Raw genomic sequence first — 26,899 nt, 5'->3', positions numbered from 1 at the left:
AGCCAAGTCAGGGCAAGTAGAGATGCCAAAGTTGTAATATTTGTTTTTTTGTTACAGTAACAGCATCATGTAATTCAGTCATTCCCATTGGTCAATAAAGTGAGCAAAAACTATTTGTAGCCATTAGGGAATGGTTTGACACACAGGGTTGCTGGATAGATGCTATAACAAAGTTGTTTTTACAGGCCAGGGTGCAGTGGGACTACTTACGTAGCCTAATAATGAGGCTACATAATAAGGCTACAGCCTGCAGCCTTTATGAAAATAAGTTGTTAAAAAGGAAAGCCTGGAGTTCACATTGTTTATTCTGTATGACACAAATGGATTTTATTGCGACACCCAGGACAGCAATGCAAATTGCCATTAAAAGGGGATAGTGTAAACAAAATGACATCATCATGGGGTCCAGTCTATGACATGTTAGCTGTGCTGGGATTAAAGTCAGCCTACTGGAACAGCTGGCCAGCTTATAACATCCAAGATTTGAAAAAAAGGATTAGGAATTCATACAAGGTAATGGCTTTGAAATTTCTGTGATGAAAGTAATCATAAAAAACAACCCTGAAAACACTGAATATAGAAAATACTGAAAACAAAAATGTTTTCTTTCAATTATGAATACATTGAAGGAATAGAAATATTTGAACACTCAGATGAAGTCCTGTCTGGTACAGACTGTCTCAAGACCCAAACAAATCATATTATTGCGATATATCTGCAATTGCTTTTGCCCTATTTGAGCCTCATATAATCCAGTTCTCCCTTCATATATCTCTCCATAGTACACAAAATTGCATTGTTCCAGAGTTTTCCAGGATTTGCTCTCAAAGGGATTCTGAACATGAACTATGTTCAGTCTCACATCAACAGACATGAAGATATATAAGTTCTCCTTGACTGCATTAGCTGAAAAGCTTGCATTTTCTGCTTGGGTGTTATCAGTTTGATTATAGCCTTAGCAAATGTTCATAATCAACAGTGTTACATTTCAGCCTTTGAAATAGGGTTTAATTAACCATAGCCACATAAGCATAGCAAAACCCTGTCTATGTACAAGATCTAGGTCTCAAAACTAAGGTTCAATAACAGCAAAGTCTTTGGTATTTCTGAGAAAATATAAGGATTGCACTAACAGTATTGGATCAGAGAAAAGAGATTGGTATCAAGTCAGTTTAAAATGCACAACAGATCTAGGTGACATCTCAAGAGGTATTGGGTTGGAGAAGGTATGCGTCTGAGCATATGAGAGTGTGAGCCCTGTTATCAGAAGCGTACCATTCATACAAGCATATGGATCTAACTTAGCATAATAACGTAAGATTTTCACTCAGGGAATTAAATTAGATGTTGAGCAATGTCTGCTTTACAGAGAGCCCGGCAAAACCTGATAACACAGAAATGTGATTTTCACATTAGAGGAGAAATGCAAATATCTTAACTAAAATCTACAAAACAAGGATTAATAGAGATTTGGTAAAGGCGAGGAATCTACTTGAAAATACAGGCCTTTAGCTAAGCCAAGGCCATTTGTTCACATAGCAAGAATGACAAAATAAATGAAATGTATTCAAAAAGAGATGATGCCTTCCAGTCCTCTACCAGCTTTGACCATTCCAACCAGGAATGTTCCCAATATAAGAATTCACTGAATACAGCCAAAGCCCCTCAATAAAAATGTAAAAGCAAACAAGATGTGTAACACTAAATGAGGAGAGGTTTTTGATAAAGAACTCTCTCCTTTCACATGTTAAGAGCAGAGAATGTTTCCATGGCAGACACTATCCAACCACTGGATCTGTGGTGAACTGTATGTCCAACACTTACAGTACTCATTTGATGGGACCCATCTCCAGGCTGACGCATAACTCTCACATATGATTCTTCTCTAAATAAGCCCTAAAAATGAGGTGCATAAAACAAAAGAAATGTATCTGTAATATTGCCACTGGCCACCATTAGTGTTTCCTCTATTTAGTACACTGAAACAGGGACAAAGGACTGCGATGGAAACAGCCTCCGCATGGACTGTGTGCCTTGCAAAAGCAGCCATATGCAATCAAACTGAACGGCTTTAACCTTGCCAAGGACAGAGGGACAGACTACATTTCTACTGAGATCTGAGCGTCCATTTTCCCATTATGCCGCTGCTCTTATCTCCAGAAACACTAAAATCCGGTTAAATGGAGCCATTTTCTCATTTGCCTTTGGAGGTCATTTTTCATGCTTGGGGAACTCCAGTCATTCAGAAGGCACAAGGGGCTCCATTGTAATAAGAGCCTGTTCAGTGAGGGTCCAGAGGCCCAGTTCGCGCAGCCTGACAGACACTCCAGGACCACAGCTGGAGCTCACTACGCACCATGCACCCTGCCACTTACCAAAGAACCAACAGCAATGACAAGTGTGCGCAGGAAATGCCAGTGCCCCTGTCTATTGACTGATTGAAAAACGGAAACGTTCACCAGTGACTGCTCTCAGCATTAGGTCAGTTCTGTTGCTTGGAAAACCCTGTAAAAATCTTTGAAAATTCTGAGAAATTACCGACCAGGCCGGCCAATCTAGTGTAAAAAATAGAGCCCAGGCTTAGCTAAGACAACAGAGACTGGACGAGGCACTTTGGCGCGTTGATAGGACACAAGTCCAAATCATTCCTGGGCTTGCTGCAATACGTAGCAGACATCTGCAGTGCCCCCATGGTGGTGATGGTGGTGGCGGTGGAAATAGTAGTAGAAGTCTCAGGAAGAGAAGCAAAGGCCGCAGCACTCCATACAGATTTCCAGGCAGTCTGCAGACTCACAGCAGGCGTCGATGATGCCACAGTCCATGTCACAGGGCAAGTCACAGTCGCCGCACTCCTCTGATGCACAGCAGCAGCAGAAACACGAGTCGTCACCTGCACAGGAGCCGCAGGTGGCGCAGTCCAGCACAATATTACATAGAGTCAGGAACTCACAGAACAGGCAGGCCAGGATACAGTGAACACAACAGTCTGGAGAGAAGGAAAGAGATAGAGAAGAGGAGAGAGAGAGAGAGAGAGAGAGAGAGAGAGAGAGAGAGGAGAGAGAGAGGAGAGAGAGTGAGAGCAGAGAGAGAGAGAGAGCAGGAGAGAGAGAGAGAGAGAGAGAGAGAGAGAGAGAGAGAGAGAGACACCAACAGAAACAGAGAGGATAAGGAGAAAAATAAGGAGAGAAAAGACAACAAAGTGTAGATTAGCAATTATGGGACATACAATACGATTGTACAATATTCTCAACAACATACGCAGTAAGGTATGTCAAGTGATCTGGAGCTAATAAAAACACCCAACAGGCTTTGGAAGGTTTGGACTTTGGACCAGTGCCTTATGGTCTACAGCTATGTATCCCTCCCTCTCAACAAACCCCAGACACTCTTTTCATGTGTGTATCTCACCATCCTGTGCCTCTGTGGGGATCTGGGAGCTGTTGCTCTTGGAGCTGCTCTTGCTCCTCTTGCTGCTCTGGGAAGTGATCGAGGGGTTGGACTGCAATTTCTTGGTGTGTTTGGTTCCCGCCGAGGAGGATGAGGAGGTGGACGAGCCGCCTCTTGGGAGGGAGCCCAGCTTCGGCCGCTCATGAGGGCCCCCGTTCCTCATCCCGTTGGAGTGGAGTGCATGTGTGTGAGGTGTGTGCGTGTGGTGCAGACAGTGCGTATGAGGGGAGTGGGTGTGTGTGTGGTGCTTGGCTCCGTTGCGTAGCTGGCTGCTAGGCTGTGTTCGGCACGGCTGGGTGTGGTGGAGAGGCGTGGATCTGGCTGTTGGCTGACCTGGGACAGAGCAGGGACAAGAGTACAGGAATTTACAATAGGCTGAAAATAACCTCCAGTTTTTTCATTAAATTAAATTCAGTTAAGTCCTTTTTAAGTGGATAGTGCAAAAGAACATACTGCAATGTATAGTAAGTAATTCAAGTATTCCAACATTAGCAGAATCACAGCATACAAGTATTAGTGTGCAGGTATTTCAAGGTGCATGGGAGTATAGGATGTAGTTAATGGGGAAAGAATTTAAAAAACTGTAAAACTGAGTATAGGATGTGAATGACTAGTGCATGGAACTAAAGTTACATGATAATATACCGTATATTAATAAGCAAAATTTAAAGTGTGCATGTGAGTGTGCAGGCACATGCATTTCTATGTGAGCAGCATGCCTACCAACATGTGTGAATAATGTGCAGCACAGAGACAGGACTAAGACCCCTCTCAGTGTGTGCAGATTTGTGCTGATGCAGCACCACAGAGAGGGAGGTTCTGGGAAATTGAGTCAAATGGTGCAACCTATCCCGAAGGCAAAGGCCCATGGGAGGGCCTTGTGTTTACTGAGCTGACCCCTGACCCCTCTTGTCTAGACTCTTACACAACTTGAAAAAGATGGCCTGGGAAAGATAGGGCAAAAGAGAGAGATTGAAAGACAGAGAGGCAAAGGGAGAAAGAGGAGTACACGATTCCCTTCAGTATCTGAGATTTTTAAAGAATATCATCAGCAGTTTTGACACAATATATATCTTGAAAAACAAATATTTATGCACAAGCACAATTTGTTGGTCTTGGTTAGATATACCACTCCTTTTACCTCCTTATGCCACCAAGCACTACCTACTTGTGAGAACGGCATAATGAAAAGCACACCTCTGCTGCCAAGCCAAACACATACAGTGACAAGAACCTCTTCTTGTCACTGACTGTAAAATGGCAGCGTGGCTTTTATATATTATGGTTGTATTAAATACCATTCTATAGAGGCCCTAAATATTTTCAGGACCTGAAAGTACAAGATGTTGAGAGGTGTGGTGAGACTTAACAAGACAAGTTACAGCCTAACAGACTCAAAGAATATCAGAGGAGAAACTCTCTCTGTCTCTCTCTAACACTCTCTCTCTCTCACACACACACACACACATACACTCAAGGAGACACAAACAAACAAAGAGTGTGGTCCTGAGCTACAGCAATGAAACATGACTGGCAGTAAAAGCGTCCGTTCGATAACCGCTCGGAGACAGATAACCCAACTGGGCCTGTTTTGATTGGCCGACAGCCGCAGTCACACAACCAATCCAGTGTTATTAAAGATTCTTTCATTCAGCGTTTTCTAACCTCGCTCCAGATGTTTGGCAGGCTGCAGGGCCAGTGTGTGTTTGTGCATGTGCAGATGTATGTGTGTGTGTGTGTGTGCCTGTGCATGGCCAGTGAGAAAGAAACATACTTTCTCCTCTGAAGTATGTCAAAAGTCAATACCTGCTGCTCTGCTGTGTTATGTCTCCCTCTCTTCGTCTCTCCATTTTGCCCCTTTTTGCCTCTCATTTCTCGGGCTCCATGTTAATCTTTTGCATGTTATTTCAACACACTGTGCTGGGCAGCATGGGAGTTTGAGTTTCTGAGTTTGAAAGACGCAGGGTGTAGAGAGAGAGCAAGAGAAGGGATGGTGTCCGCCGATTTTTTAGCATCCTTTTTAAGTTTCTATTGTTGTTCAAGGCATTCTGTCGACAATACCCACAACTCTCAACAACTTTTCACACTGTATTACTGTTAGAGACTGAAAGAGTATTTCAAAGACGAGCTGTAAGTATATTGTGTATACTGTCTGTGTGTGTTTGCACATGTGTGTGTCAGTGTGTGAGCAGTGAATAGCCGGATTTGGCAGGCAGGCAGACGGACAGAGACAGAAAGAGTCATGACTGTCTCCACACAGAGCTCGAGATTATACAGCAATGCCTGTTCACACACACACAAATATATGCACGCAACAGTATGTGCAGACTCACATCCATGCGCACTCACTCACACACTCACACACATACACAAACAAGGTACCTTTGTATGAAAGCAAGAAAGTAAGGGAGAAAAAAAAAAAGAGCAAAATGGGAGAACTAGGTTGCTGCTTGTGCACATTTGGGGCAGGACCCATGATGCATGGGTGTGACTCATAAACACAATGATTCAGCAGCCAGTTAAAAATAACAACAAATAAAGAGCTAAATGTCTTTGGGGTTAACATGATGAGACTGGGAAACCGCCAAGAATGAGAGTGTGCATGTGTGTTGAGTGTGCATGGCTGTATATCTGCATGTGAGCGTGCACACGTGTGTCTGGCAAGTGAGCAAGCATGAGTGAATCACTGTCTTTTGAATGCAGCAGTGCTCACTTGTAACCCCCCCAACTACTTTCCTCATGTCTCCCTCCCAGACCAGAGAACTGCTGTTCATCCTTCTCTGTACTTATCCTCTGGTGGAATGAGTCACAGAGCTGACTGAGAATTGTCTCTGTCTCTGTCTCTGCCCCTGCTGCTTAATCCGTTTCTATACCTCTTCCTTTCCTCTCACACTCCTCCGTCTCTTTCAGTCCAACAAAACTGCCTAAGTCCTGACTCCAACCCATGTAGTTTGTCTGTTGCACTTTATATATTATCTGCTGACATGATATTAAACATATGACACTAAAGGCTAAGATATTTCAACAAGACAAACTGTGGCTAAGCAAACAGTAAACAAGACGGATAGATGCACAGCTCTACCACCTCGCTAACCACACACATGCACAAATGAATGCACAAAAGCATGTGCACACGCACGCACGCACGCACGCACACACGCACGCACACACACACACACACACACTGATTATATATTGTTTAGTACACATGGGTGTATAGGTAAAAGGGATAAAACATAATTTATGATTCCAAAACACTGTCTCCACATGCTCAGCATTATTTATTTAAGTGTAATGTGACAGTCATTAATGTTTTTGATGAAATGAGGCAGGCTTGATGCATTAAATGGCCTTAATGCTCTGAAACATGTGTAAAGTATCTGTCCACCACAACTTCCCAGAAACGTCTGGTACTGTAAAATGTGATTTAGCTGCCTGAGATGAGGGAAGCTATTGCTTCAAAGCGAGATGTAAGCGAGCCAAAAATCCCAGCCAACTTGGGGCCAAATGTACCTTTGCACCAAGGTTTATTGGCCAAATAATTTTCTTAAGACCAAACTCCTAGTTATCAGCTAACTGGTAGGCATACCCTCTTGCATAAAGCCAGGCGTGTTGGCTAAAAAAAAGAGAGAGCGAGAGGGAGAGAGAGAGAGAGAGAGAGAGAGAGAGAGAGAGAGAGAGAGAGAGAGAGAGAGAGAGAGAGAGAGAGATTTTTATTGATATGTTTTCGAACAGGCAATGAGTATAATTAATTAAGCAGGACTGCCAGCTGGTCTGTGCAGGAGTTTGCCCCCATCCTAACTACGGTTCTCATATTTCTTTTCCGTTTTGCTCCTAACATGTGCAAGGTATTTTGCTGATGTGTGTGAGTACTGACTGTCTTTTGGTGACTCTGTGATGCTGTCATGAAATGCCCTTGTGATTATGCTGCAAACCACTTTCCCCCCTGGGAAAAATTAAGTATCTATCTATCTCTGTTTGATTCCTCTCTATTTAAATTTTGCTTCACTTGCTCATAATCATACAAATAAAAAAGCAAAACTGTGAAATCAACATCCACAATCACTGAGATATTAATGCATGCATTTCAACAAACATTGCTCTTTTGTTTATTTTGCCAAAGAATTAATTTTAGTGCAATTCCAGCAATATAACATGATAAAGACATCTCAGCAATGGAAGCTACTGGGCCAAAATAGCAAGTAACAATGGTCTAAGTTTATGAGCTTTAAGACCAGCTGACTGTGTTCCCTGGCACACACACACGTCGCACCAAAGCCCCTTTCTCTCCCTGTCCTTGATTAAGGTGCCCTCACTGCCATTCATTTATTGCTTTCAAATGTTGCCATGTGTATTTGTTTTTGACATCTGATAAAAGCATGAAAATGATGCAAAAACATGAAAAAATTAAAAATTAAAATTTGATCTTTATTTATATTCTCATGGAAACTGAATCACGTCAACTGGACTTAGTTATATGACTGGAAGACATTTCGCCCCTTATTGCAGTGGCTTCATCAGTTCATGCTGTTCATTAGACTAGACTGTTGGTCTGACTACCAGTCATAGGAGAAATGTCTTCTAGACATATAACTAAATCCAGTTGACCTGATTCAATTTAAATGAGATGCCTATGATCTGGACGAATGAGAATATGTGCAGACATTATTTATGTATTGTTTCTGATTTTTCAAAATTTTGCTTGAAATTCTGACACATAAATGGAAACATACAGCAGCTATTAGTAGCCTATATATTTGTGGAAGAGTGACTGAGAGAAGGCACGGAGAGAATGACAATAACAACATGACACTAATTTTATTGTTTTTATGTCTTCCTTTGTCTTATGTTTTTACAGCTTCCTTTGTTTCTACATATCTTACTGTTTCTATCTTAATTTGTTCTGTCTCCATTCTTTGTTTTTCAACTGATTGCTTGGTTTTATTATGCAGTATATTTGCACTTGTTTTTAACTGCCTTTTTTATACTCTCGTTTTTTCACCTTATTGTAAAGCACTTTGAGTTACACCCCCTCTATGATTATTATTATTAGTAGTAGTAGTAGTAGTATTGTTATTATCATTATTATTGTGATTATCATCATCATCATCATCATCATCATCATCATCATCAGTAGTATTAGTAGTAGTAGTAGTGATAGTAGCAGTAGTAGTAGTAGTAGAAGTAGTAGTATTACAGTAGTAGTATTGTTGTTATGACACATAACACTAATCCTTGACCCCAAACATCACTCACCAACCATCAAATACTCGTCCCATCAAACATCTTATCTACACATGACCATTGACACGACCCCAGTGACATCACCAGCTCCACATCTGGCCTTCCCACCACTCGGCTCTGTGTCACTGTTATCTCACTGTTGGTAAGTATGTGTGTGAGAGTGCGTCAGTGTTGGTGTGTCAGAGGGGAGGCGGAAAGAGAGAAAGAGATAGATAGCAAAGGGCAGAGAGTGAGAAATAGAAAGAAAAAGAAAGATTGAGAGAGAGAGAATTTGCAGACACAGCAGAGGGAGGTGCAACCGGAGGTTCAGCACAACGACTGGTCTCTAATTAAAGCTCCTGTCATAGTCCTGTTAGATTTCCCACCAACAGCACTGGCCCAGCAATCACACACATCCTCTGCTCTAATGACAAGATTATAACAAACAGCTCCACTCAGCATTTCCCTTTACACACACACACTCATACATGAATAGATTTATTATCTCATTTCTCACATGAATAGTTTCCAATCGTGAAAGAGCAACAAAGTGGAAGTGTCCTATGGTTTTTCTGTGATCCTGTGAGTGATGCAGAACTTGTGTCATTGGTTCCTCATGCATGCAAACATGTGTGTAAGCACTTAAACATCTGTGAACTATAGTGTAGCCTGCTGTGACCGTGACGTCAAAGCCAGCAGTGGGCCGGGGGCGTGTGTTAATGACATCACTGACAAGAAGTCGCACTGTGTGCTGGTGTGTGTGTGTGTGTGTGTGTGTGTGACTGAGCTCATACTGAATTGACTGGAACACTTCTGAAAGACACATCAAGAGACAAACACATGCAGAGCACCCCTCCCACCCCCCATACCCCTCCTCCTGACACCACACACACACACACACACACACACACACACACACACTCTAACAGCTCTCTCTGCACATTGTTCTCAGACAGCTTGTCATAGGCCCTGGGCCAGACACATGCTACAGCCATGATGTCATCACTGCGAGACAGAGCATATGGGCTGCGGAATTTCTCTGTTTTTGCTTCTGTTTCCTCACACACACACACACACACATGTACAAACACACACAAAGACGCACAGACACAGATGTCACATGCAGCCATGACTTCATCACAGACCTGAGTCACTCTGTTTTATTATATGTTTTAGCTGTCATTATGAAGCCAGAGACACAGATGATGATTGATTCATCAGTTGCAGCTCACAGAGACCATGTTTTAACAGCAGCCGCACTAATTGTGGCTTAAGTTATGAGGCCTGCAAATTGAGACTAGCGCTGGCACAATTGCCACTCTTACAGACAGAGAGACAGAGACAGACACATAAACATAGCATCAAGGGGACAAAGGTATATGTCAAGCAGACATACACAGGAGGAAGGGACTAGGTTTACCACTTTGCAATATTTCATTTGCAGTTTAGTGTGCTGAAAATGTACGATTGTGTAAGTTATAGAGAGAGGAAGCTATAAGGGGTGAGGGTAGGGGTAGGAGGCACATGAGGAGGGAGGATGGATGGATGGAAGCAGGGAGAGCGAGGGAGGCGTTGAGGATCAGTGTGCATGGCCGTACATTTTGTCCAAGACTTGTTGCGTAACTCTCACTGCACAGCATATGGAGCTGGCGGGTTTCATAGACTTTATGGGGATGTAAAATAAAAGGGAGTGGGAGAGAGAGAGAGCAAGAGAGAGAGAGAGAGAGAGAGAGAGGAATGTGGGATCAGACCTAGACTAGTCAGTCTCACAGCATGGGACTGAAAATACACATGCTCCTCAGACGGGACAGGTAGAGCCACAAACACAGACGGAGACAGCGGACATTCACACACCCACTCACACACAGCTCAAACAGATCCCATTCACCTACTTATTCACTTCCTGACTGTAACACCAGGTTACTGAGTTACCACAAACTAGCCATTATGGTGGGTTGAGAGTCTCTCTCTATGTGTGTGTGTTTGTGTGTCTGTCTTGGCCAAGACAGGCCAAGTATTCCCGTAAGAAACCTCATAGTAACACATTCAGCTCGCCCAACCATCCCCTCTGTCTCGTCGTTTGCTTACAGTGTCCCTCCTTTTCTTTAGAGGGACAGGAAGGACAGATTTAGACCTCTGTGGAGCAAGCGGTATTTAAAATGTTTAAAAGGCTTCTCAGTTAGTGGTTATACATTAAGACAATATAGCTGAAGAGTTGGGGTGTTACTAAGGTTGGGTTTGTCTCTTTGTTTGACATTCTGCAGATTTTAAATTGGAATGAAAGTGAGAAGAATATGTGTGGTGGGGTAATAAGAGAGCATACTTGTGTAACATTTGGTTTTGACACAGAAGACTGGATTGAGCCCTTGACGGCAGATCTAAAAGCAAAAGAGAAGAGAGAAAGAAAGGGGAAATACACACAGGCTAAGACATCACTGCTGGACTGTGCTTTTAATGCAAGGGAGGAAAATGGTCTGATCTCATTTTCTATTATTTCTCCAATCTATTTCTACTGTACATGTTGTCAGGGCTGACGGACCGCATGCAGCTTTAGTGCAGTTCCTTAATTTTACTTCTCAAGGAAGACATTGTTGTGCAGAACTGCTTTAGTTTCAGATTTGCATTTCAAAACAGCTCAAGCACAATTGTCATAATGTCTAATCTGAGAGAACACAATACAAGAACAAGTGAAAAAAAGAATCAAATTATTGGATTACCATTTGCATATACCACTTTGTTGGGTTGTTCAAGCATGCTCTAACTCTAATTACAATATTTCCAACAGCATGTAGGGTGGGTGACATTTTTATCCAGCAGACCAGTGTTTATTTCTCAAAACTCACCACTGACCTATACTGGACATACTTTCAAAATGTATTTTTAACTTTTTAACTTTTACTTTTAACCATTATTACTCAATAAAACAACCAAAGTTGAAAGCTAACTACCATTATGTCACATAGAGAAACTGTTTCTTGGCCCATAATATTTCCAGAATTAACCCCCATGCCCTTGCCCCCATCCTAATAATGGGGGTTTAACTTTGGAAGGCTGTGTGTAAATAGAGAACAAGTAATATGAAAATCTCTCGTCTCTCCTCCTGACACACTAAGAATCGTGTACCAACACGCTAACAAGCTAGTAAGATGCTTACAAATATGCTTGCTCACTTTCACCATAATAGTTGCTATTGCTATTGCTTGTTTAGCTGGTGTTATGCCGTATGACATTCATTTGATTGGCCAGAGAGCTAATGATTGACAGATGGTTGATCCAATCATCTACCGCATATTTTTGTAAATGCCTGTTCCAAACAGTTTGAACCCAGTGGTGCCCAGACTGTCTTCTGTGGAGTGAATGGTAACAAGATCATAGTACGGCTGTGCCAGGCTAAAGGAGTTGGGGAAAGAGAAGCCAAAAACTACACTACCAGCCAGATTCACCTGCAGTTGTCATGGTAATACCTTAACAATCCCAGATTCAACAAAGCAGAGGGAGAAAGAACAAAATGTGGAGAAGCAGAGGGAGGTGGAAGAAAGGAGGGAAGGTGTTTCATTTCAAGTGTGGAGAGTTGGGTGTAAACTTGCTCGTGTTGGGAAATCACAGCCCTAACCTACTTAGCTGACAATGTAGATATTTCTGTGTGTGTGTGTGTGTGTGTGTGTGTGTGTGGTTACCTGACCTATTTCTTCAGGGTGTATAAATCTATTTGTTAAAGGTCAGGACAACATGACTCATCAGACCAGTGATTGGTAATGGAACCACAACACTCATCAATCCCACTGTGTGTGTGTGTGTGTGTGTATGTGTGTGTGTGTGTGTGTGTGTGTGTGTGTGTGTGTGTGTGTGCAAGAGTGTGTGCTTGTATTTACTCACAGGTGATACTCTTGCTGGGTGTTGCAAGGTCCGGGTGTGAGAGACTGTTATTGTTATTGCCATTGTCACCACCGTCGAATATCAACACTTCTGCAGTGACCTTTGACCTCAGTATGAGGGGCTCAGTATAGGTATTGGCCACATCTGGAAACACACACACACAAAAGAAATTAGAATATCAGTTTTCCACAACACGTCAGAGGCTGGAAAAGTTTATTTTAAGTTTCAGTTCAGCTTTCCTCCCTGACTGTCTGTCATGGCGATGTTACAGGTATCATCAACAAGCTTCTAGGAAACGTCTCTACTGCCATGTCATTTCCCATCCACCAGCACTTAATTAGTTTAAAATGAGTAGTTGTGCTGACTGCAAAAAAAGCAGAAGATGTGTGTGTGTGGGTGTGTGTTTGTGTGTATAGGTGTGTGCTCTGTCCTGAACTTGCATCTGGAAACAGTTAAATCAAACCCCTTGGGACTGTTTAGGGGTCTATGTGCATGCTTGTGAAACCTGGAGACTCTATGTGGGTCTACGTGTGTGTGTGTGTAAATGAGTAAGTACATGTATATCTGTGTGTGTGTATGTGTGTGTGTGTTAAATGTAAACAAGAGGATGCACATATGAAACATACAGAAAATATGTGTCTGGGTGTTTTATGCGAATACTGGTACCATGCAGTCTTCTAATGAAGCTGCTATTATGCACGCACACACACACACACACACACACACATACACACACACAAAACACACACAGACACTATACTGTTTATAAAAACAAAAACACACACACAGTGCACAGAGGCCTTCAAAAGCAGGGCAGGCTTGGGCCTCTGAGAGGTGCACACTCATTCCTGGGCAAATGGGAGCCAGCTGGGTTTGATAAACACACATACACACATGCACGCACCACATACACACACACACAAACCACGTCCTGTACGCGGACTCAACACTTCCCGGTTATGTTTATTTACTCTATCCGCTCTCCCTCACTTCTCTATCTGTCCTCTCTTTCCTGTCCCTGCCTCTCACACTCCTCCTCTATAGCTCACATTCCCTCGCCTCTCTTCCAGATAAATTCCTTCACATGTTTTGCATAACTCTACAGATTAATTCAACCCTAACAGCCAAACATACACACCCAAAAAAAGGTATAGTGGCTTTAAATTAGAGTTGCTGAAAGATTACGCAAGCCAAAGCAGAAGAGCAAAATGGCCTCAGCAATTTTGTTCTATGACCAAAAACAAAAACAAACAAACAAAAAAACAAAAGAAAAAAAGAGGAGACCATGGCATACTGAGACACTGTTGAGAGTTATTTCTAAGATGCATACAAAATACTGTATGTGGGCGACAGGCAGACATGTTGTTTGTCTATGGTGATACATAAATATCTAGATGTCAGGCTGTTATGTTCTTTTTCTATTAGCTTATTTCAAACCTATTTAAACTGCTTCAGAGTCATCAGCTGAGCCGCTGCTGAGAGCTGCTTTTACCAAGGACATCACCTCTTTAGTTTGTTAGACCGCATTGTACATTTGCATGCAGGTCTCACATTACTGTAATTTTTAAAACCCAGAAAAAGGAACCATGCGCTTAAAACAAATGAATCAGTTTTTAGATTATTTTAATTAGATTTCACTGATAGTCTCACAAATCATAATTAGGTGAAAATAAACTGAGTACTTCCACAAAGAAAATAACTCAGTGTTCATGAACAAATTTTATTCAGCAAATGACAGCCAGCTGGTGAACTCACAAAAACTGTTGCTTAGCAGCAACTGAAGATTGACGATGTAGCATTTGATGTAAAAAACAAAGATGAACCCAGAACCATCAAAACAACCTATAGCAGGGCTTTATCATTTTATTGATGCCATATCATGATATGACACTAGATATCTTCTTGGATTTTATATATCGTATTTTTGTGATATGGTGTAAGTGTTGTCTTTTCCTGGTTTTACAGGCACATTACAGTAAAGGGATGCAATTTTCTGAAGTGCCTTTAAGTGCTTATACCATCACTAATGACTGTTTACCAAATATTTCTTGTTTGTAAACATCTCATGAAGTAACAATATGGAGGCACTGGGTCAGAGATATTATATTTGATTCTGTCAAAATCACTCAGCCCTACAACTTAGTGAGGCTAACCAAAAACAATACTAAAATACCTGCTAATATTAACAGATTAGATTAACATTATTGCCACTATCTCCAATTTAAAAAAAAAAAAAAAAAAAAAAAAAAAAAAAAAATCAACAAATCTAGTCTGAATAACTTTCTTATGTAAAGGTGATTTAACCTTGAAGAAAAAACAGTGTCTCGGGCATCTGGGGCATCTGGGGCATCTGTGAATTCATGTGCACTTTCATCTATTTGTGTGTGTGTGTGTGTGTGTGTGTGTGCCTGTGTTTGCTTGTGTACATTTGTATGTAATGGGACATCTATGCGTGTCGAGGTTGGGAAAGATGTAAACAGGTTTGGGAAGTGCTTTCTGCTTCCTTCCGTTCTCTTACACAGCAGCTCTCACACACGCGCGCGCGCGCGCACACACACACACACACACACACGCCACTCCATTGACTCTGCGACTCTGTGACTCTCATACTATCTCCTTCTATCTAGTACTGACTATCTCCATATGCATTCTGCAGTGTGTGTGACTGTGTGTTTGTCTCCTGCATGTGGAAGCTATTTCTAAGGCCGAGTTGTCCATGTTGTATCCATTAGTCTCAATCAGCTTGCTTCAGATATGAAAGCCACTAGTGAGAACTGTTGCCCTCACTGCTGCCAAATGTCTACTTTAGAGATATGTCTGTGTGTAAAGGCAATGGAAATGGCATGCAGCATATATGATTATTATCTTTCCAACAGTTCATCCATCCATTCTTGTTGCGATTTCTTTCACTTATATTGGAAAGCTCTTTTCAAAACAGGGTTACAAAGCAGTTTACAAAAGAGCAAATCACCTATTGATTCACCTAACCACTCATAAACCTAGTCATGCATTTATAAAAGCTATCCATTCAAACACCATTATATTATCATTACTCTAATCCATCTGAAGAGGCTATTTACATTTCCTTTGGCAGGAATCAGTTATGACTAATGTTGACTTTTTTCAAATATTGTGAAAAGTCATTAAAATCATTAAAACAGAGTGGAAGTAGCTGAAATACAGCTCAAACGGCTGGATAAGAGCTATAGACTGTTTTCTAAAACACTTCACATGGCATCAGAAAAACCTTCCTTCTCATGTTGTTTTATACTTGCTAGCAGCTTCAACTGCAATTATCAGTGGTTGGCCGATTCAATGGCCGATGACAATATTTAGAGAGCTACAGATGGTGGCCAGTGGCTGATGTGTAATGCTGGTATCATGTTGTTGTTGTTGTTGTTGTTGTTGAGGATGTTTTTGCATCTGATAAAATACAACAATTTAGTAGTAGTAACAAATTAGAGATAAAAACTGTTAAAATTCAATGAACATGTATTCATTAAAACTAATGTTATTGTCTGCACTATCTCTGGTTGCGTAAGTAGATCTGCACACTTATTTTAAATAAAAAATGAATCAACTAAATATATGTCCACAGGTAACAAAAAACCATAAACTTTATTTAAAAAACAACTGAGAATGAAAAATAAATAAAGTTTTAGTTCACTTAACAACAGCACTGGCCTCGTAAGCAAAGACATCTGCCGGTGCTAATTATCTCAAAATGCCAGATATCATCATTAGCGATCCCTAACAACTATGTCACTATCAAAGCCACACCAAAGCTCAGTATGGGAAAAGTTTGGGAAAGTAACGGCTCTGCAACAGTACTGCTGAATCATCTCTAACAGAGTCCTGCTGTTGCTATAAGAGAATAAGCTCCACATAAGTGTGGCAGAAGTCAAACCTCTGCCCTCATGTTGCAACACCAGTGCAAAAATATGCAGCTGATTTGCTTTACCCTAATTTCAGCATGCAGGAATGACTTAACATCCCTTAAAATATGTATTCAGTCATCTAGTCAGTCAAATCGCCCGAGCCCCCTATCTACCCATCTATCCATCAATCCATCCAGAGCTGCAAGTAGTGATTAGTTTGATTATCCATTCATCTATCAGTTTTTTGAGAAACTGATTAATAATTTGCTCTATAAAGTGTCAAAAAATAATGAAAAATGCTCATTGGAATTCAGCACAGCACAAAGTGATGTCTTTAAATGGCTTCCTTAGTCTGACCAAAAAAAAAAAAAAAAAAAAAAAAAAAAAAGGATTAGTTTTATGATGATATAAACAGACAAAGGTAATCAAAGCTTAGCATTTCAACTACTTAGTGAAACTGAAATCAGCAAATCTTTGGCAATTCTACTGATAGCTGATTTAAGACCCCATGGACTGACTTTTTTCATTTTATGCAGCTCCAGGATGTTTGGGTGGGACATTGCGCAGAGAAGGATCATTCAAGTGCAAACCAATAGGACATCAGTTTGGGAGAAGAAAACAATTGTATTTGAATGAATAGGTGGATGAGAGAGCATGTTTAAATATTTATCAAATTTTTACTGGTTGAAATTTGAATGCACACCTACCCAGTGCAGGATGATGTCACTATTTAAGATACTCTCTTGTACAGGAAGTAGAAGTCATGTGAGGTCATTTCATGGGGACTTTAATCAATTATTAAAAGTGCGTGCATGCAAGTGTGTGTGTGTGTGTGTGTGTGTATGTGTGTACTGATTAATTTTCTGTTGACTATGAATCAACTATTCTTTTCAGCAGTTTGTCATGCACTGCAGTCTCATATGGATTCTGGCTGCTGACGGGTGTCATGGGTTAAAAGTGTGTAAGTCTTGTGGCTCTCAGTCAAGCCTTCTCTCTGTAAATGTTCTAAACCACTATTGTTGGAGCTAAACACATCCCCACCAAACCCCAGTGCCATCCAAGTGGGCCTTTAACCAATCGTGTGCTGGCAACAGCATCAAACCACCAAACCGCCCGACCTCAGAGCCATTTCTGAGATCTGAGAAAGATGAGCCTCTAATTCAAATCAGACCAGGGCAATCAAGAGCCGCTGAGTAGAGCTGGCTGTGTGTTTACACGTGTGGGTGAGTATGTGTATTTGTTTGTGCGTGCTTGACTGTGTTCACATTTGTGTGAGCGTGTGTGTGTGTGTAAGTATGTGTGTGCTTGCGTATGATTGTAGTTTGGTGTATGTACACGTGTCATTGGCCCTGAAGGGGCAATCTAGAGGAATCTCAGTCCCCTAGTCAACACAACTTTAGCCATTAAAGCGGAAACACGCAGATCACACAGGAACATCAAAACAATATGAATGCACGCTCGCATGCACACGCACACACACTCACGTTACACACACATACACACACTCAGGTTATATGAGCAGGCAGACAATGTGGCATCAGGTGATTCACATCTTGAATCACCTGAAGGGGAGCGCAGCCCCCACCCTCCTCTGTAGGTCTCTGAGGAGAAGTGGTGGTTTAGAGAGAAAAGAGCATGGAGCTGTGTCTCACTGTCAGTCCCAGGCTTTACCTGCTGCCTTTCAAACTACCTCACCCCTGCCTCAAGAGCTCCACTAATACTCCTTTAGAAGTGCCACACTGTTTGAATGAGTGTGTGTGTGTGTGTGTGTGTGTGTGTGTGTGTGTGTGTGTGTGTGTGCATGTGTGTGTTTGTATGTGTGTGTGTATGTCTTTGCCAAAGGGATGTACACACCCATGGGACCACCTCTCAACACACACACACATACACACACACACACACACACACACACACACACACACACACACGCTCATGAATGCACGTGCAAGGAGTTAAGAAAGTGAAACTTTTATCATATAGCAGCAGGATATTCTGCAGGGTTCAACCTCTGTACGTGCTGCACTTTATCATACTTCACAGTACTCAATACACACACACACACAAACACACACACACACACACACACACACACACACACACACACACACAGGGGTGTGTACATTCACACCCCACTGACTCATCTGCAAATACACAGAGATCAAGATAAAATTTCAGACAATAGGAGGGAAGACCAAACAAAAGATAAGATGGAGAGCAAGGGAAAAGCTTAATGTTCAGCTGAGTTAGTTGAGACAAAGCAGTAGTAGTTCTCTGGCCAGTGGTAATGACTGGAACTGATTGAAACCACACACCACCACTGAGGTCCAGGATGAGGGATATTACAAAGAAAAGGACATAATAGCGGAACTGACAATGACAAAAATGGCTTGAATTTGATCTGCATCCCGTCACAAAACATACACACCCATACGCACCCATCCCACACGCACTCGCATGCTGTAAGAACGAATTGAGATAAAGACAATTGCTCACTGAAACCTAGCCAAAAGTTGAGTGTGCATTCACATGTGCGCACACACACACACACACACACACACACACACACACACACACACACACACACATTCTAGAGAGGGGCTGTGAGAGTGCAGCGCTGGAATATGTCCAAAATCAGAGATTATAGCTGCTGAGAGAGTGAAGCAGTGTAAGCTCATTAAAGACAAAAACTGTCTGCTGTTGAACAGGCTTAAGGGGAATTTAATTGTGCTACTTTGTGTCTGAGATTCCTCTGGTTCCTGGGAAAATGTGGCTGCTCCACTAGCCGAGTGCTACATTGTTGCATCTAAACACAAGAGAGGCCTGACAGATCTGGATTCCCTTAACACGGACACACACACACACACACACACACACACACACACACACACACACACACACACACACAGACACAATGTATATGAAAACAGGAAACACAGAGGATGCGCCAGACAGTAGGAAATAGTTATAAAGCTCAGGCTGCTGAGCCTGCAAATGTCTCATTGTCTAATTGATTCATTTCCAGTCGCAGTTTAAAGTTTAAAGCTGCATTTTAAAGGTGCAATAATCATAATTGACAAGGGTCAATTTAAGCGAGTACAGTTTAGATTAAACTGACAAATATGTGTAATAAACAGATAATTTAATAGCTCAGTCTACATGATAGCATAGAGGCAAGACACACACCACTTGTTGCTTCTCCTCTATGGTGCAGAGAATCACTCCCCTTTAAGATCCAGCTCAAAAACAAATAAAATTCCCCACAACATCGCCAATGCTCATGTAATATTCTTGGTAACATTATGGGAGGGAATTTTATGATTTTTTTTTTTTTTTTTTTTTTTTTTTTTTACCTGAGTCCATATAGTTGTCACAGTCACAGTGAGTTAATGAGTGAGTTAATAAATTATGTTCTAATTCTGGATTTTTGTCAACTGAGTCTATGTGCTCTTTTTGTTTGTGATTTCAGTTTTCATAGCCTCAGTTCCTTAAATGTGGCATGAGACTAAAAGCAAACTATCCACTGAGTAGGCCGGGAACATCACAGCGTCTCTGTGTGTCATGTACAGTATTTCACCATTTGGTTTACTGCATGACACGTTGACATCACATAAGAAAACACCAGGATGAAGACAGAGGCTCATGTAAACATTTACAGCAGGCTTCTAAACAGGCTACAAGGACATACACAAAGCTATAGGCTCTCTATGCACTCTATACATTCCCTCCTTGCACTGCTTTGTAGCACTGCCTTCCTTTGGACCAGAACCAGAGCTTTATGGCACCTGATGTCGTTCTTCTTTCTTGAGTAGATCTTTGCTGGTGGTATAAAAATCTCATATGTATGTCGCTTTGGATAAAAGCATCTGCCAAATTGTAATTGTAATTGTTACTGTAACTGTAAAAGCACACATACTGAGGGTTCGACCTCTGTGTTGCTGTGACATAACTGGTCCCCTGGCTCAACAAGTCAAGTTTGTAGTTTGTAACGTCCCATCATGTTGACTCTAGCTGTCAGCACTGTTTATGACAGGGAGTGTGAGGAAGGAGAGAGAGAGAGAGAGAGAGAGAGAGAGAGAGAGAGAGAGAGAGAGAGAGAACTGCAAGCAGCAGCAATAGTTTCCCAAGTGTTTGCGATGTGGTGAAGAAAAATAAAAAGCACGCTCATTTCGGAGTTCAAATATGCTGTAAAAATGCCTCAAATTGCTCCTACTTTATTTCAGTCTCTGTAAGAAACCAAATTAGACACAAGGACGCAAACAGCCTCGACAAACCTTTGGGACTAAAAAGAGACAGATAGACAAATAATAGCATCTATAGCAAGCAAGACATGGGAGATATAGAAAAAGACAGGGAGAACGAGGGAGAGATAGAGCACGTGTGGAAGTGAGATGTGGGGTCAGTTGACTAATGAAGACCACTGGAACTCAGATGCTGCTGAAAAGGTACAGCGTGAGTTTTGTAAAAATATATTGAGAGTTCATAGAAACTGTCCAGACCTTGGATGTAGAAGTTCTTCCAAGAAAAGAACTGAAGTTAAGACAAAGATTCCTTTTTTCATGTCCAAAATGAAAACAAAATGAAACAAGAATTTGTCCCCAAATTCGATTAATCATTCCCAAACATTCTTAACTTCACAAAAGACAAACTTGCATCCAACAGACAACAGTCGTACTGTGCAGCCTGTAAAATTGTAAATGCATGCTGCAATGTTACCTGTTTTATTTATTCATTTTCTGTAACTTTGTATATTCAGATTTGTTTCCATTGCACAAAATAGTGTTGGCTATATTTCATTGTCTGTGTGAGAAAATGTCGGTTTTGGCGACCTGTTTTTGATCCAAGCGTCACGCCAATAAAACTTAATTGAATAGAACTGAATTGAATTGCGAGAGAAAGAGGGAGAGACAGACAGACAAACAGACAGTCAGTAAGGCTTGCATGTGGTGATATTGTGTATGGCTCCCATATAAACAAGCAGCCTCATTGCATCTTCATGCCTGAGTGACAGCAATGGTCTGTGTGCTCTGGTAGAAAGCCACAACAGAAAGAGGCATGAATCTGTCAACACACACCATCGCTCAATGGCCTTGTGATGACTGAGCAGAGCCTCAATCACACACCCTCAAGGGAAAACGTGTTGTCCCCTGGTGGAGCGAGGATTGGGCCAATTCTTGAAGCTCTTTGGACTCATCTTGTGCATTCTGATTGGCCGACTGCTATTCCAGATGTTGCAGTGCTGCAGCGCTTATCTAAGCCTATAGCTGTACACCTTTGCATGCTCATTATAGTTAGGTCTGCCCTGGTCCGGCTGTGTGAAATAACCTTTAAGTACTATTGTGGCTTTACTTGGATTTCTCATCCTTCTCAGTCCTGTTTGATTCTGTTCCTGGCAAATATCTGATGTGTAAGTGTATACAGAATATTCTTTGGTAGCTTATACGTTAAGGCTAACTTACCTCAATTCATTCCCACTCATGTTAAAAAAATCTGAAAAAATGCTCTGTGAAACTTTTGAGCACCTACATAATACACTACACTATACTGTGGGTAATTCCTTCTTGTGAATACTTGGAATACATCTACTACTTTACTCTGTTACGTTTCCTCATTTATACCAAATGTGTCTGTGTTCAGCTCTCAAAGAGGTTTTTGGGTCCACTTGTTGGTACCTTCTAAGCGCTCCAGTGAGACATAGGTGGCAAGGATCTAGCTGCTTAGCTTATGCTTGGGCCAGGCCAAATTGTGCTCCTTGCATGCAATGAACAAGTGGTGCATGTGATGTGGCTCAGTTTATTGCTGACCTCCACTATAATTCGGCTCTGTCAATCACAATCACTCATAACAAAGCTGAAGAAGGCTGCAGAGCAGAATTTGAATGCACCCGAAAAGCATGCCTTACAAGTGCATTCGATTTTAATGGAGTCACGGTAATTTTATCAAAAGTACATGCAAGCCAATTGTTTACAAGATGGAACCCTTCTATGGTCAAATGTAGAGATCTTTTACAAACAAACAAACAACAACTATTGTATAAACTTGGCTCTTTTCTCTGTAATGTATTTCCATTGTTCAAATGAAAATGCCCATTGCTGATTAACCCTTTTTTCTTTTTTTTTGTTCTTTTTCTTTTTCTTTACCACGAGGTTGTTGAGACATAATGTAATTTGTACTCCACCACTATTGTGGTCTTTGAGTAATAAATCTGAATCTGAATTGGAATTACCTCTGTGTAGCAACTTTCAAGTTTGAGGTTTTTTTTTTTTTTTTTTTTTTTTTTTTTTTACATTTTTTGAACAGAAATGGGAGTGAATTGATGTAACTAAACTTTGATTTCTGGGCTACCAAAACATATTCTGTACAAATTTACGCAACTGATACTTGTGATGGACAGATACAGGCATCGCTGATGACAAGAAGTCAAAATAGAACCGGTATGTATGATAGTCCTTTAACCCGTCCTTTGACTGACACACACTTGGACACACACTGGCATGCAGGCAGATACTGTATGAAGGCATTAAGTAGCCTACACAGGCATCCCACCCATACACATATTTCTGTTCTGTTCGGGCCTCAGTAAACTCTATATGTGTATGCATTTGAATGTGTGAGTGTGTGTGTGTGTGTGTTTTGGCTGTATGTGTGTGCTCAACTGTTAATGTGTATGATGTGTACATACTGTAGGCCTGCACTCCAGAGGCAGAGTGAGAAGAGGGATGGTGGATAGAGCAGAATGATGAAAGCAGGGTCTTGTTGCCCTCTGAGGTAGCCTGACCAATCCTCCCCTCCCCACCCTGCTCTCACCTACATACCCTCAGCCTGCACACACACACACACACACACACACACACACACACACACACACACACGTACACACACACCACGCCAACCTGCCAGACACAGTCTAACTTTAGTGGGAGAAGCCACAGTTGTACTTTGTGTTGGCTTCCTGAAGCGCTAGCACAGGTAAAGTCAGCAGAGCCATGGGAACATGTCGGGGCACAAACCTCCTGTTTAATAACTCTAAAACTCTTTACCCAGGCATTATCATTAAATCTGATGCTGTACTTACACTCCTCATGGTAAACCACAACATAGCTGAGAGCACATGTGCGTGTGTCGATGCTGTGTTTTTGTAAATTCAGTCAAGCAATCATAATAGATTGGGTCGAGACATGTCTTTAAAAAAAAAAAATCTCCACCTACCAATGAAGATTTTTGTGGCAGGTTCCCATGGCAACAAGCCACTTTAAATCTCTGCACACTTCTCTAACTGTTAACCACACCTACCCTAATTACCCCATAGGACCTGAACTCTGATCTACAGTCAATGTGGTGTTTTTCTCCCTGAAACTTGAACAAGCATGAAGGGAAGTTTCAGCTGATCCTAGATGAGTCATCCAGGGACACTGCTGCCCTGAGCTGGTCCACATCCTCCTCTCTCCACCCAAATGTCACTCAGCTTGGACCATGACCAATCACACAAGCGGGGAGGGTCAGGAGGGGCATTCCTGAACTCCCAGGAGTCCCATTGCCAGAGCTGCATGGGCCTTGACCCCTCAGATCATCCATGATACAAGGCAACACGTCCCCCAGATAGGCCAATCTCCAATCACCTCAACACACAGCAGTTGTGACTGTCAGTGGCCTCTGACCTAATGAATGACTAGGCCTTCCACCAAAAACATACACTGAGCTTCCTGGGACTTAGTGGGAGTCACTGGAATACACACTCTGGACCTATCATTAGTGACTACCAGTTACTGGTATTAAGGCTTTAAAACACAACCATGAGTCAAGAGTATTCTACTTTGGAAAACTATAATCAACTTAAACACACTTTCACAATGGTGAATAATAGGGTGTATTCGTGTATTTGAGTAAGAATGTCTCCCATAGCTATGAAAGAAAGGGAAATACAATGCATGCTGCCCTACACACACAAATATACACACACCCTGCCAACCTCCTGCCATATAATGAGGTTCACATGCGTGAAAGAGTATGGAGAAGTCTCCCCTTCAGCACTAATCCACCAGCTCCTCTCCCTCATAATAAATGGATTAATCTCTATAATGTTTCTCTCTTTCGCAGCACAAACACACACTAAAAGACAACAAAGGGGGTTTAACAGAACTCGGTGTTAGTTGTGATAAATACTAGCCTATACAGGGCATGTTCAGACCCATCACAAAGTTTGCTCTTTCTCTCTCTCTCTAACACACACAGAGACATACTCACACACAGTAACACCCACACACCAGTGGGGATTGGAAAGAAGTCCATGTATGCGTGTGGTACCCTGTTCCTTACCTGTAGTGGGGCAGGGGTTTGGGTTTGGGCTGATGTTTTCTGTCTCTGTGGTGGAGGTTTGTGCACTGGGTTGCGGAGCTGGCGGACCGGGGTCCCCATCGTCAGGTGGCTCTGGGGAGATGGCAGGAACACTCCTCTCCTCGTCCATGGGCGTGGGCCTGGCTCTTGTGGGAGGAAGCAGAGGGGGCAAGGAGTGAGCCTGGGACGCACAGAGAGGAGGTGGAAAAGAAACGAATAAATCAACAATAGGATATAACTACAACATAAATGGGTCGCATGAAAGAGGTCTCATGGTCTTTTAAATTGAGCAATAAGCCACAAGGCGGTGCTTAATAGTGATAATAGAATAGCTGAGAGGTGTTGTTAGGCATAACTTGAAGTGACATAAAACCATCACAGCTACTCTAAAATCACTGTAAAACACGGGGTAGAGTGGCTTATTGCTTTTGTAAAACGGTGGTAAAACAACCTTCTTTTAGAGAGGAAAGGGAGCAAGTGTCTAATAAATCTTTTCTAAATCGATGCCACAGCAAATCAATGACAGATAATAACAACAATGAAATATTATTTTATTTTCAATACTATATTCCATGACTGGTAAGTGACATGAGATGATTTTTCCGTTAAATTAAGAGCCGTGCAGTCGCAGGTGTGTGATAACTGGGTTCTTCACAGTTCCCAAGTGGCTCAGCCAATCAGATCCGAGAAAAGTTTTCTTTGCATTCAACGATTAATTATTAAGACCAGACAAATGCTGCTTGCGTCACGTGCTAACGTGTGCTCAGCGCGCACCTCCCTGAGCAATCACCTCAGCTGGACAGCTGTTTGCTCGCTCCCGCGGCTCGCTCCTCATGCACTCTCCGTCCCGCCGCAACAGTTTGGACAATCTGGACTTATCGTAAAGCCAGCAGACATGGTGCAGGAGTGTTTATCAGTGTCACATCTGGTTACACAGCGACTCCTTCTCTCTAAAGTAAGCTATGGTAGGCTACTTGTAGTGAACGCCACTTTTCAAAAAGTGAAAAGTTTGGGAACTTTTGGGAAAACTGAAAACAGTCCACACCACACACACTCTTTCAAAACAGTGCCAACCGCGCAGGTATTAATATTCTTCATAACGCGCACGCTAAAACAAAACAAAACAACAAAACAAAACAATGTAAACCACCATTCAAAAGTAAATGACTTCCTATGAGAAAGAGTGCTGGCAACTAATTACAGGGATTTTTGATTCTGTTATACCCTTTATTATGTCTGTGCCCTGCTTTCCCAAAACGAGTCTCTGCATGCTCAGACCGAGCTTAACTCCAACCTGGAGTTCCTGTTCTGCCTGGATCTATAATACAGAAAACTAACATACAACAACAGTGCGGGGGGAAACGACTTAAACAGTCTGTTACCTTCTTGCTGGCCGGGACACAGTACAGCCGTTGTTTGTCTATTTCATTCTCTTACTTCTCCAGGTGGACTTCTCTCCCTCCCCGAACTACCCCGTCCTTTCTCCCCCCCACTCTTGTCACTTTCCACGTCCACGAAATCTGTCCTCGTCTCATGTAAACGTCCCAAACTCCTGGTTTAATGCATTTTTCTCCACCGGAGATATTTTTCTCTCCGCCTCTGAAGTTTGTCTCTCCTCGACTCGCCCCGTTCTCCAGCAGACCAGATGTTGGTAAGTTGCTGTGTCTCTACAGGCAGCTCTCTCAGTAGTCTTTGTTTGGAGTGCAGCTTTCCCAGCGTCTAATTAGTGTCTGCAAACAAAGTCCAAGTAGACCGCTTTTCCCGAAATTTATTTCAGTTCTGAACCTGAGCGGTCATTTGCTTAATTTAGATCTGTGAGATCAATCCGCGCTGTGCTCTCCTGTCTTTACTCTCACTGAACTTGTCTGACTGACTTCTGTGCTGCAGCCTATTGGACAGGAAACTACAGTCAGCGGTGATTACTGTGCTTCCTCCAGGCTACAAACTTAGCTGGGCCGAGTTATACTGTCATATAATTACCCCTTAACCCGAACCAGACACAGCAGTAACACAACAGGCTTAGATGACCCACTTCAGGGACCATCTGAGAAAGCCCATGATCTCGTCCATTTTATGTCCTTAATAATATTACAATTATGAAGGTAGCCCTCTGCGTGGGACACCAATCTGTGCAATCTTACTGT

At 42.0% G+C, this 26,899-nt stretch overlaps 1 protein-coding gene across 1 annotated transcript; it reads right to left on the bottom strand.

The window, feature by feature from the left end:
- Positions 1-195: 195 nt before the first annotated feature.
- mdfi (MyoD family inhibitor) lies at positions 196-26,589 on the bottom strand. Its single transcript, XM_030051990.1, has 5 exons — positions 26,138-26,589; positions 24,738-24,936; positions 12,547-12,690; positions 3,409-3,780; positions 196-2,986 (listed from the first exon to the last, which is right to left on the bottom strand). Exons 2-5 carry the CDS (start codon positions 24,883-24,885, stop codon positions 2,733-2,735), a joined length of 918 nt encoding a protein of 305 aa, XP_029907850.1. The 5' UTR covers positions 24,886-24,936; positions 26,138-26,589; the 3' UTR covers positions 196-2,732.
- Positions 26,590-26,899: the final 310 nt, after the last annotated feature.

The sequence above is a fragment of the Myripristis murdjan genome, chromosome 5 (assembly GCF_902150065.1).
Source record: "Myripristis murdjan chromosome 5, fMyrMur1.1, whole genome shotgun sequence".
In the NCBI taxonomy this organism is placed as follows: domain Eukaryota; kingdom Metazoa; phylum Chordata; class Actinopteri; order Holocentriformes; family Holocentridae; genus Myripristis; species Myripristis murdjan.
Note: the sequence above shows the minus strand (reverse complement) of the source record. Positions and strands in the feature narration are given on the sequence as shown.